A 12953-nucleotide genomic window follows, 5' to 3' on the forward strand; every position below is an offset into this window, starting at 1 on the left:
GACGATGGCCAAGCCAGGGACATTAGCCTTCATTCAGCTATAGCAGGTGTGGGGCACCTGGTCCTCCAGAAGATGCTGGACTACAGCATGGCCAATGGCCAGGGATGATGGGACTTGTAGTTCAGCAACATTTGGCAGGCCAGAGGTTCCCCACGCCACAGCTGTAGCTTTGAGTTTGTGAGGCTCCTTGTTGATGCATACATTTCTATCCCCTCTTTGCCAGATGAGGAAATCCCAAGCTCTAAAGATGCAGCGGCTGAAACAACCAGCTCAGAAGAAGAGCAGGATCCTGCTGGCTTCCTTCCCATTGCCACCACCTTTGCCCAGAACAGAGAGAGCCCCATGGATGGGAGGGCAATGAGGCGATCGAGTCGAGGGTCATATACCAGAGGCAGCCTGGAGGATCTGCTGAGCGTCGACCCTGAGGCCTATCAGAGTTCCATGTGGCTAGGGACGGAGGATGGCTGGTAGTCAATCTTACAATCTTGCCTTACAATCCTTTTAGACTAGGGTGCTAAGGGCACCACTGGAACAACTTTGTATGTTTTCTATATAACAAGCTAACAGTTGCAAGCTCCCTTCACCACTAGCTAGGCTGCTGTGAGGTCATGGAATGTTGAAAGGCATTCTAACACAAGGAAGGAAGGATCAGTCATTGAATGTTGAAAATTAGTGCAGTCCCTTTGGAAGAAGTGTAAGATCTCTTTGGTTGACTCAACCGAGGGAGGCTAGATCCAGGAACTTATATTTCACTAGCAGAGTATCCTGAGTCAGCATAGCACGCTGTTTTGTGCCTCTGAACCAGCTAAGGTTTCATACCTACTTCCATTCTGCTTCGGTTGCAGCATCCATGTCTATCAATCCTCGGACAACATCCGCAACAGGAAGAATAGCATGAAGATGCAACATTCAGCCTCTGTGACGTGCATTTTGTAAGTGTCAAACTGCACTCAGGATACACTAAAGTGCAGAATATATCCACGGGCACCAGATCCAGCTTCCTGAAGAACCCAACTTTCATTTTTGTATTAAAGCAAGTTTCTAGTCCGTAGGACTGACAATCTTATGTGCAAAATTGTCTGCTGAAATTGCAGAATCCAAAGGTGACTGAATAAAGTTTTCAGTAGTCAGATGATGGAGGCGTCAAGGTCCTTGCCCCACTCATGACTAGCAAAACCAGAATAAATTATTTAAAATGTGGGAAGTGTTGCATGTTTCCACTTCTCTCTCTCTCTTTTTGAATGAAGGAGCATTTAATCATGCGTGTCCCCACCTTCAGTATAGGGGGTGGGGGTGGGAATACAGACCTACCGCCTCACTAAGGTCTTGACCTTTGTGTTCACCTTTAGGTGACTTTGCTCCCAGATTAATTATACCAAGAGGTACATATTGCAGTTACTTCTAACCAACTGCTAATCCACCTTTAGGCAATAACTGAAGATAAATCAAAAGAGACAAGGGAAGGATCTGCCCCAAGGTAATCTCACCCTAACCTCTAGCATCAAATGGAAATGGGGGTAAACATTTCCAAGCATTGACTAAGTTCTCAATAGGTTAGTTTACTTGAGAAAGCAAAGTTTGCTTGATTTTACAGCACTCAGGTCAAATTTGAGTTTACAAGATGCACTCACGGGTCCCCGCACAAATGGATTAATATTATTTATTAAATTAGGAGTTGCCATAGCAGTTCCAACATGGGTGATCCTTGTTTCACCTATCCTTCCAGGTATGCTGCTGTCATACTCGCTCATTCCATTTCCAGCTGCTGTTGTAAAGCCCTTCACTTTCTCCCACAGGTATCTTGATAACCAGGTGTTTGTATCGCTGGCCAATGGAGAGCTTGTTGCCTACCAGAGAGAAGCAGGTAAAGTATTTGACAGTGAAGCTGCTTTAAGGAAACATTTTAGTACTAGAAAAAAGATGCAGGGAGAAGCAAAACACCTTCCTCGCTGCAAAGAGGATACAATCAGGTGCCATGAACCACCTGGCCTGGAAATTCATAGTCTGGAAAACAATCTAGAACAGGAATGGGAAACCTTTAACCCTCCAGGTGGTGCTGAACTATAGCTCCCATCATCATTGGCCATGCTTGCTGGCGCTGTTGGGAATTGTAGTTCAGCAACATTTGGAGACCAAAGATTGCTCCTACTGGGAGAAAGGGTGGGATATTAATTAATTATAATTAATTAACCAATTAATTTTAATCAATCAATTAATTTTAATTAATTGCCCATACCTCATCTATAGAGCGAGCAACACTGAAAGTTTTTTTAAATGTTTGTGTGACTGCTTGCTGGAGTTTAAAGCAGTGCTTTATGGAAGGGAATAGCCTGGGTGGAGGATACACATCTTTGTGTCCTTGTGGTACAGACTGTACAAACAGTAGAGTCGGCAGAGCACTCTCAGTCTCCAAGATCACCATAAGGCAGAGGAGAAAAGGTGGTGTCCTGAAGTATTTTGGGTCAAGGAGCAGCGTAAGTCAAAATCAGCACCTTGAATAGGGTTGCCAGGTTCCGGGCCTGAGACTGATCCTGTATCTTTAGGAGAAGAGAAAGTCAGCCAAGTGCAGGTGTTCTTGCAACTCTGTAATGGGAAAAACCACAAGGTGGAATTCTCCCTTCCCCCTGCACAACTTTTAAAGATACAGAAGATCTCTTGGTTAGGTCTTCTTTATCTTTAAGTCGGGCAAGGGGAAGGGAGAATTCCACCTTGTGGTTTTTCTCATTACAGGGTTGCAAGAACACCTGCACTTGGCTGACTTTCTCTTCTCCTAATGATACAGGATCAGTCTCAGGCCAGGAACCTGGCAACCCTAACCTGGAATGATGCCTAGAAGGCAACGAGGAACCAAGGCAGATGCTGCACACACCCATTAAGAGATGCGCTGCCACACTGTGTATCAGCTGGAGCTCTTGTATGGTAATCAGGGACAGGTGGTCCATCATAAGTGCTGTGTGCCTGAGCTGAAGTTTGGTGGACAAACATTTTTGGTGTCAAAAAGAAAATTTGGAGGAGCTCACCATGTTTTCCAGGAGGCCTCCTTGCCTTTTTTTTGGGGGGGGGGGCTACACTTTCACTCCTGTTTGGCCCACAGGTTCAGCCTTGCAGGCGGTCGTGGAGAGGGGCCCAAGATAAGTACAAAGCCCAGGCCAAGGTCCAGAGCAGCAGACAAACATCAGAGGAGCCAGAGGCAAGTGCCATACCTCAGTGGTAGGGCATCTGCCTTGCATGCCCCACATCCCGTCTTCCCTGGAAGACTCTCCTGCCTGAAACCCTGGAGAGCTTCTGCCAATCAGCATAGACGGTACTGAGCTGGATGGACCAGTAGCCTGGCTCGTTATAAGCCGGCTTCCTAGGTTTCTTCCTATGTGTAGACTGGTAGCTAGGTTCCAGAAAGCTGTAGTCCACAGAGGTACAACAAGGGCAAGTGGGGATGGATGGACTGCACTCAAGTCGATCCCAACTTATGTAGGTCAGACTAATTAACCAAGCCTGGAGCAGGCCTGATTGAGAACCCAGTAGGGGGCTGATGGCTCCATGCCAGTGGGACAGTGGAATCCACTCCGGATTTTAGCCCAAACGTTCAAGGAGCTATCCAAGGTGCTTCAGTCTGGACTAAAACCCGGAGCAGATTCCACTACCTCACTGACATGGAGCCACCAGCCGCCCGATAGAGCCAGACAGCCCCTTATTGGTTCTTCATGTCACCTGGTACAGCTGGGATGTTGAATCGCAGTACCATCTCTGGCCATTATTCGGGTGGTGCTGCAGCATAGCAAAGATCAGGCCTGTGCCTCTCTCCACCTGGATGACCCTAGCTTGAGCAGAAATTTTGACTGGCTCCTAAGACCCCTGATCTTCTTTAGAATCCACTTGTCCCGCTATTGAGGCACATGAGGTGGTAGAATGGACTGTACCATTCCAGACTCTGGGTAGGATGGTTGCGTTTTGGAATTCTCTCTATTCAGAGCTACTTTCAAATGGGAAACCAACACAACCAGCAAAGAGATGGGATAGAATCTTTCTCCCTGATGGACTAGTTTTCTGTTGGCAGGGAGTTTTCATACAGATGAGAACTCAGTCCTAGAACCCACCACACAGTTCAGAGTGGTGCAGTCCATTGTAGCAACTCAGCATTCTGACATTCGTATCTGCTAGCCTAACTCTGACGAGGAGAAGCAAAATAGCTGACCTTGTTTCTTTGTCTCTCACCCCCTTTTGCAGGACGTTTTTGGGACTCTCAGAACTCCAAATCCCTCTCTCTGGGATCTCCAGGCAGCCCCGTAACTAAAATGGTAGCTGTGAGTGGGAAACTCTGGTGTGGATGCCAGAACCGAGTCATCGTCCTCAACACATCCTCACTGCAGCAGGAGGTATGGAGGTTGCCACCTCTTACTCTGCCGTTGCTGAGGGTACTTAATTAGAGGCTGGACAGATACCAGCTTTTGCCAACCCAGCCATGATAGGAGCTGGGAGTCCAAAGCATCTGAAAGTAGTTTCATCGTGCATTAAGATTAGGGGTTAAGTTAGATGACCTCCAGGATCCCTTCCTATTCTGAAATTCCTGTTCTAAAATTCTACCACATACAACGGTACTTTGCCTTTCATCTCCCATATGGTTACATCGAGGCACAGCCACATACTTTTCTTCTCAGTTGAAAAGGGTCTCAGGAGTTGTGGGGCGGGGCTGGAAAAGCCCAGGCCCAGAGCATATCTTGGGCCGTTCAGATGGAACAAGCCGGACTGTGCTTTGAACCCCATCAGTGGTACACATTGGCCGGGCACCAGCAGGCTTGTGCAAGCTGGATGCACTTGTCCGGTGCACTTGTCTCCATCTTTACTGACTTTAAGGAGGAATTTGAAAGCATCCTTGTTTATCCAGGCATTTGATGGCTGAAGGGGACTGTTCCTGGCAGCCTGGAGATCCCTGGGTGGAAAAATGTTTTCATATTGTTAACTGTTTTAGAATATTTTTAAAATGAAATTGTGTTTTAGAATGTTTTCGACTAACTGTTCTTAGAATGTTTTTAGAATGATTTTCTTTTTGTTAGGGTTAAATTGTTTTGTTATGTTTGCTGCCCTGGACTCCTCTGGGAGGAAAAGTGGGATATAAATTTAATAAATAAATAATAAAATTTTAAAAATTAAGGCCCATTTGAAACCTTCAAGTGATGGGGCTTGCCTGATATCCTATGGAATCTCATTGCAGACTTAGGCTGCAATCCAGTACACACTTACTTGGGAGTAAGTCCCATTGAACCCAATGGAGCTTACTTCTGAGTAGTCATCGATTGGCACCACTCATCTGGGAGCAAGCCTCGTTGAACTCAGTAGGACTTACTTCTGCATTATTTAACCCACTTCTCTACAGAACCAATTCCTAACTGGAAAAATAACCCCATACCCTGTTTGGGTTTTGCAGCAGTTTTGGTTATAAAATGATCCTTTTTTCCAGTCTGGGTTTACAGTCCCCAGGAATGGGGGGGATTAGGGGCCCCTATAGAAGTTTCCTCCTGAGAATCTACCTTTACCTCTTTTCTGTTTGTCCCCTGAAGGTGCTGTTTGTAATAAACAAGCACTTTCAGAGGCAAAAAGCAGTTGGGAGGTAATGATTTTCAGCAGAAATCTGGCATGGGGTACCTAATCCAGATCAGGAGCATTCCAGATATTCCAGTGGTGCAGTACTGCTGATGGAATCCAGCAACACCTGGAAGGCACCAGATTTAGCAAGGTGGGTTAGAGCAGCTTTTGCCAACCTGATGCCCACTAGCTACGATGGCTATGTTCACCCTCCACTGTTGGAAACACTATGCCTCTTTTTACCCATTGCTGAGAGTCACAAGCGGCGAGAGCCCTCTTGTGCTCAGATCCACCTTCCCACTGGGGCATCTTGGATGCATTTAAAAGGAAATAAGGCAAATTCATTGAGGATAAGGCTATTGATGGCTGAAATGAAAAATGAAATGACTGCCTTCAAGTCGATCCCGATTTATGGCGACCCTATGAATAAGGTTTTTATGGTAAGCGGTATTCAGAGGGGGGTTCCCATTGCCTCTCTCTGAGGCTAGTCCTCCCCAGCTGGCTAGGGCCTGCTCAGCTTGCCACAGCTGCACAAGCCAGCCCCTTCTTTGTCTGCAACTGCCAGCTGGGGCAACTGGGCTCCTTGGGACTATGCAGCTTGCCCACGGCTGCACAGGTGGCAGAGCACGTTACCCCTGAGCCACTTCCTGTGGGGGTGATCTTTAGCTGGCCCTTGACACCCAGGAGACACGAGCGGGGATTCACGAGTGAGTACTCACAGACTCTGGACTCCCAGCCAGGCTGTCCTCCCACTGTGCTATACCAGCTGTTATTGATAGCTACTAGCCGTGATAGCCACATACCAGTTGCTGGGGGTCACAAGTGGGGAGAGTGCTGTTTTGCTCAGGTCCTGCTTGTGGGCTTCCCAGAGGGCATCTGGCTGGACCCTGTGAAGGTATGATGCTGGACGATGGGCCACTGGCCTGATCCAGTTGCGCAACTCTTCGTAAGTTCTTCAAGCTGGATTCAAAGGACACAGAAGCGGAACCAGCAAGGCAGTTCTTAAGTAAGCCCCACAAGCTGCCACCTTTTGAGTAAGTGGTAAGAAACAGCAGTGCCTCCCAGTGTAACAAGACTGACTCCTTCTTCTCCACAAGGCTTCAGCCTCGTCTCCTCCTCTCTCTGACAGCACACGTTTCATGCCGGGCAGGACAGCAACCGCAGCGTCACCTGCATGGAGGGGTCCACTGTGGGGGTCTGGGTCACCCTCCAGGGCAGCGCCCAGGTGAGGCTTTACCACCCTGCCAGCTACGATCAGCTGGCCGAAGTGGATGTCACCTCTCCAGTCCACAAGATGTTGGCAGGTGAGACTCTGAACTGTGGCAAGCACTCTGAATGATTCCCAGGTGCACAGTTTTGGAAAACTCTGGCTAGATGAGCGTAGCTTGACTGATCCTGACATTTTCATGCAGCAGGGAAAATGTATGGAAATCCTGCTAGGTCCCCACCCCCGTTCTAGGCGTTGCCTCAGAATCATAAAAATCATAGAATAGTAGAGTTGGAAAGGGCCTATAAGGTCATCAGGTCCAACCCCCTGCTCGATGCAGGAATCCTTTCCCTCTGGGACAAGGCTTGGGAAGACAGGAGGCTGCCTTATACTTAATAAGCATCTCTTGCGAAGCGAAGCTCATTCTCAGCTTTAGCCTTCCTGACACCATCCCTGCAATTCTGTGCTACCTGTCTGTACTCTTCCTTTGCGGCCTGGCCACTTCCTTTTTTGTTTTCAGGTCATCTCTAAGCTTTTTGTGAAGCCACATTCACTTTTGCTGGCTTCCACCTTTTTTCCTTGACATAATTGTTTGCCATTGTGCCTTTAGAATTTCCTCTTTTAGAAACTCCCACCCATCTTAGACTCCATTTCTCATTAGGGTCACTTCCCATGGAACCTAACTTACCGTAGTTCTGAATTTATTAACTCAAGTTGCTGAAGAAATGAGCAACTGAGAGCTGCACAGAGTGTTGGACTTTTCAGCGGGGAGACCTGGGTTCAAATGCCCATTTAGCCATGAAGCTCTAACTGAGTGACCTTGAGGCAGTCACAGTCTCTCAACCTGACCTACCTCGCAGGGTTGTTGTGGGAAGGAAAATGCCATCTGTGAACATCTTGACTCCTTGTATCCTTTAGGAAGGGCAGGATATAAAAGTGATAGTCAGACCCTGGTTCAAATTTCATCTCCCAGGGAAAAAGACAGGTACAGAAGAAGTTTTAAAAAGGGGGTTGGGGAGCGATGATTTCATTTTATGACATGGAATGCCTAACACATTTTGGCAGGCCCCTTTCCTCACTAGGTGAGATGACCACAAGGACTATATTAAGAGCACTGAACTGAAAACCTTACATAAGGTTATTGCTTTAATATTCAGCATTCTTAATTTAGATCTTGGTGTAATCCTGCTCTGGAGAAGGTGACTCACTGAAACATGATGGGGATGGAACAGCATAAAACAAAACTCCTTTACTCCTAACATCATTTTCAACCTTTGGCTTCTTACCTTTTTGGGTTCAGTCTTCACCTTGGTCAGAAGTTTTGTAGGCAAATGTCCCGGTCTGAAAACAAGCAGACACAGACACACACAAAAGCTCTCCTCTTCTCCCAGGAATTTTTGGCATGTGTTTTTAAATTGTTTTTAAATTTAAATTGTTTTTAATTTTTTTTTTTAAAAAATTGTGTTTTTAAATTGGTTTTTGTGTTTAAAATTTGTATATTTGTTTTTATTGTTTTTAATTGCTGTAAACCGCCCAGAGAGCTTCGGTAAATAAAAGCAAGGAATACTAAGAGATAACATAGGAAGCCGCCTTATACCGAGGGAGTCCATTGGTCCATCTCATTGGCGATCACTCGTGGCTGAGTAAGATTGTCTTCCAAGATAAGGTCTTTAACGGTGGGGCCGTAAGTGACTGGTCCATCTGTCTCAGTACTGTCTGCACTGACTGACAGCATCTCCCCAGGGAGTCTCCAAGCAGAGAATCTTTCCTGGCCCTACCTGGACATGCCATTGCAGATTGAACCCGGGACTGTCTGCATGCAAAACAGGTGCTCTCCCCCACCCGGAGCTGCTACGGCGCTTCCCCATGAGTTGCCACCACAAAGTAAAATCGCTCTGGCTCTTCTCCCCTGCTGTGGGCTGCACAGGCAAACTGAAGCAGCAGAGCATGGGTCCCAGCCCCCCCCCCACGTTAGCTTTCAACCCAGGGCTCTCTCTTCCTCTCCTCCCTTTGGATTCTGCCTCCCCTCCTGCTTTCTCTTGGAGCATCAGCAGCTGCCATGTGAAAGGGGTCATTGTGTGTGGGGAGGGGGGGAATGACCCACGCCTTTGACCTTTCTTCCTACTTCATTGCCACACTTTTCTTCAAGATCATGTTGGTCAGAGATACTCGTAGGTGTCTTGAGTCAAAGGCCGCCTGCTCTCTCCTTGTGGCACTCTTCATCTGCGCCCTGAGTTAATCTGGGGGGGGTGCATGTGGAGCAGCAACAGATGGCCCTGTCTTGGTCAAGGAGTTGAATGCCTCTGAAAACCACTTGCTGGGAATCGTAGATGGGCGGGGGGTGGGAGAGTCGCTGCCGTGCTCAGGTCCTCCTGGTGGGCTTCCCACCGGAGCATTTGGTTTGTTGGAAGTGGGGCAAGAGCAACTCCTGTGTGGGTTCTTTTGTTTGTATTCCAGAAGGAAGATAGAGTTAGGGTCCTCCAGCTGGCTAGGCTTGCCTACCTTTACCTGTGCTGTTCTCTGCCTAACTTCCTTCCATTGTAAACTGATCTGCCCAGGAAAGCTCACCTGCCCCTCCTTCCTTTGTCTTCTTCGACTGTCAGAGGAGAGAGGAGACATCTCTGTCTTTACTGTCTCTCTCTTGAGCCACGAGGGCGATACCTAAGTCTGGGCACTGTGCCTCCAACTTAGTTAGAACTAGGTATGCCTTTCCTGATGATGGACTGCCTTCAAATTGATTCCGACTTATGGCAGCCCTACGAATAGGGTTTTCATGGTAAGTGGTATTCAGAGGGGGTTTACCATTGCCTCCCTCTGAGTCTGAGAGGCAGTGACTGGCCCAAGGTCACCCAGGAAGCATCAAGGCTGTGTGGGGATTCGAACCCTGGTCTCCCAGGTTGTAGTCCAACACCTTAACCACTACACCACACTGGCTCTCTAGTAGATGCCTTTCCTATCTACTGTGTATTTCTATAAATAAAGTAGCTTTTCTTGTTTTTACTAAGCCTTGTGTCTCAGTGATCTCAATGCAGGGTAAAAGCCTGCTTCTTAGGTAAATACACACACTGGTGCACGCACAGCTCAGGCCGCTGAATCACTCTGCATGCATATTTCCGTTACGTGGTTGGCCACTATGAGAAGAGGACGTTGGACTAGATGGGCCCCCTCTGGCCTGATCCAGCAGCCAGGCTCTCCTTAAGTCCTTAATGTTGGGCCTCTTCCATAGGAAGCTGCCTTGCAGTGAATCAGTCCATCTCGTTCAGTATCGTCTTCACTGACTGACAGCTGTTCTCTCGGGCACAGATCTTCTGCATGCAGAGCAGATGTCCTACCATAGAGCTACGGCACTTCCATCTCTATTTATTTATTTATTTATTTATTAAATTTATATCACACCCTTCCTCCCAGTAGGAGCCCAGGGCGGCAAACAAAACACTAAAAACACTCTAAAATATCATTAAAACAGACTTCAAAATATATTAAAACAAAACAACTTTAAAAACATCTTGAAAAGTAATTTCAACACAGATGGACTGGGGTAAGGTCTCTACTTAAAAGGCTGGTAATACTGATCTTATTTACAAAGATCAAGTAGTAACATATAACCCTTACTTTTTGCACATAACACAGAGTTTCTTTGGAGCTGGTTTATGCGAGAATGAGCGACCTACTGGGAGGAAAGGGGGGGGGATATGAGTTTAATAAATAAATACATAACACAATAAAATAAGCTGCCGTATGCCGACTCCATCTAGCTCAGTATTGCCTACACAGACTGGCAGCAGCCCTCCAAGGTTTCAGACACGGAGTCTCTCCCACCCCCACCTGGAGATGCCTTTGGGGATTGAGCCTGGGCCCTTTTGCATGCAAAGCAGGTGCTCCACCACTGAGTTGTGGCCGTTCCTCCAAATACCTCTGCAGTTGTATGGTGGAAAAGGTAACACAAGAGGGGTGGAAATGTGGGAGAATTGCTCTGCTAGTATAAGAAGCCAAGGGCCGCCTCCATCCCACAAGCAGAATCCTGAGTTAATCTAAAGTGGCCTTCCTCAACCTGGTGCCCTCCAGATGTTTCGGACTACAAATTCCCATCAGCCCCAGTGCTGGCTAGGCACCGTCTCTGCTATCTTTTGGGCGCCTTTTGAAGACTTTCCTCTTTCAACAAGCCTTTTAAGTTGAGACCTGTCCAAGTCTGCATCTGTGTCAGAATTGTTTAATATGTTTTTTAATAATGTTTTAACCCTTTTTTAAAGTTTTTTTAAAAAATGTTTTTAATGCTGTTTTTGTTTTAATGTATTTTAAGATCTGTTTTTATGATGTTTTAAAGTGTTTTAGTGCTTTGTTTGCCACCCTGGGCTCCTGCTGGGAGGAAGGGCGGGATACAAATTAATTAATTAATTAAATGTGTAGTCCAAAATATCAAGGGCACCAGGTTGGAGAGGAGTGGTCTTGGGGATTACAGTAATCACTCTTCCTCCCGCGGGTTGCAGGGTCAGATGCCATAATCCGCCAGCACAAGGCCGCTTGCTTGCGGATCACCGCCCTCTTGGCGTGCAAGGACCTGCTGTGGATCGGCACCAGCGCGGGAGTGGTGCTGACGCTCTCCGTGACAGCCAACACCGCCTCCTTGAAGACCCCGCCTTTGCCCGTGGGCCTTTCGCAGGGACACACAGGCCACGTCCGGTTCCTCACGTCCATCGAACTGCCGGAAGGGTTTGACATCCTCTTTCCCTTGCCCAGGGATCCAGGTGAGTTGGAGTGAGCTCGAGAAGAGGCGAGGCGAGAGAGGGATTCTGGGATGATGAAGACCTCTGAGTCCCATCTGAGCAGGAGAAGCATCTGGAGGTTTTTAAAGCTTACTTCTCCTTTAAGGGAGAGTATTTTAAGAGCCCACTGCCCTAGTTGGGTTCCAAGTCTCCGCCAGCAGTGCTCTCTAGTTCTGTTCTTGATTTTTCTAACATTTTGGTTTTTTTAGAGATCTGAACCCGCTCATCAGCTAGAAAGACTGCCAGGCTGGCTTAAATATAATCAGTTTAAAATAAGACAGGCCCTACCCACAGGCTTACAATTAAGAAATACAACACAAGGGAAAAGTGACAGGAAGGGGATGGGAAGAAAGCAAACTTGGGCACCAGTTCTTGAATAGCAGTGCGAATAATGACCAGCTGGCATAGAAACCGCTCAGGGCTAGGAGGCACCTGATGGAGCTGGCCTTTCAGCAGAGCTGATGGAAAGGACCCAGCTTCCCATCTCCTTTTCTTCTCCCTGTGTTAAATGGAAATCAATCCAGTGGGATACAGTCAGTATTCGCTGTCATGATTGCTTTTGGTCCACAAACAATCCGTAATTTATTAGGTTCCCCCCCCCATTTGCATTGTGAATCCTTTGCGCTGAAATGAATGGGGTGAAATAATATAATGACAATGTAATGTACACAACAATTAATTATGCAAACTATGTACGTTTATGTAATTTCGCCACAACGGGCAGCAAGACAAGTAACATAGTTTTTGGTTGAAGATGAACTGCAGCAGGGCAGAAGCAGTGCTGCATGTGGCAAATACAGGTTGAACAGAAAATGATGCTGTCTAACACCCGTATGTGCAATGGGATCATTTCTGGGTTCCATATTGAGAGAGGAAGGCTAGTTTGAGAATTAGGGCTTTGTGTGCATCCTACAATGTGACTGGGATCTGACAGCCTGATAATCCCTCTTCCATAGAATCATAGGGGCCTATAAGGCCATCAAGTCCAAGCCCCTGCTCAATGCAGGAATCCAAATTCAAGCATCCCCAAAAGGTGGCTGTCCAGCTGCCTCTTGAAAGCCTCCAGTGTTGGAGTGCTCACCACCTCCATAGGTCATTAGTTCCAATGGCGTAATAGGAAGCTTTTCCTGATGTTCAGTTGAAATCTGGCTTCCTGTAACTTGAGCCAATTATTCCGTGTCCTGCACTCTGGGACGGTCAAGAAGAGATCCTGGCCTTCCTCTGTGTGGCAACCTTTCAAGTACTTGAAGAGTGCTATCATATCTCCCCTCAGTCTTCTCAGGGCTAAACATGCCCAGTTTCAGTCTCTCCTTGTAGGGCTTTGTTTCCAGTCCCCTGATCATCCTCGCTGCCCTCCTCCGAAGTCATTCCAGTTTGTCTACATCCTTCTTAAGTTCAGTGTC

At 47.2% G+C, this 12953-nt stretch overlaps 1 protein-coding gene across 2 annotated transcripts in view; it reads left to right on the forward strand.

Annotated features, from left to right (window-relative positions):
• The window catches only part of ARHGEF17 (Rho guanine nucleotide exchange factor 17), a 224673-nt gene that overhangs the window by 206144 nt on the left and 5576 nt on the right, over nt 1–12953 (forward strand). For both annotated transcript variants that reach the window (XM_061629072.1, XM_061629071.1), the window contains exons 15-20: nt 224–467; nt 846–932; nt 1797–1864; nt 4225–4373; nt 6710–6884; nt 11275–11532. In XM_061629072.1, coding sequence (XP_061485056.1) covers nt 224–467; nt 846–932; nt 1797–1864; nt 4225–4373; nt 6710–6884; nt 11275–11532 — 981 coding nt within the window. The remainder of the gene's footprint in view (nt 1–223; nt 468–845; nt 933–1796; nt 1865–4224; nt 4374–6709; nt 6885–11274; nt 11533–12953) is intronic.

This window comes from Rhineura floridana, chromosome 5, assembly GCF_030035675.1.
Source record: "Rhineura floridana isolate rRhiFlo1 chromosome 5, rRhiFlo1.hap2, whole genome shotgun sequence".
In the NCBI taxonomy this organism is placed as follows: domain Eukaryota; kingdom Metazoa; phylum Chordata; class Lepidosauria; order Squamata; family Rhineuridae; genus Rhineura; species Rhineura floridana.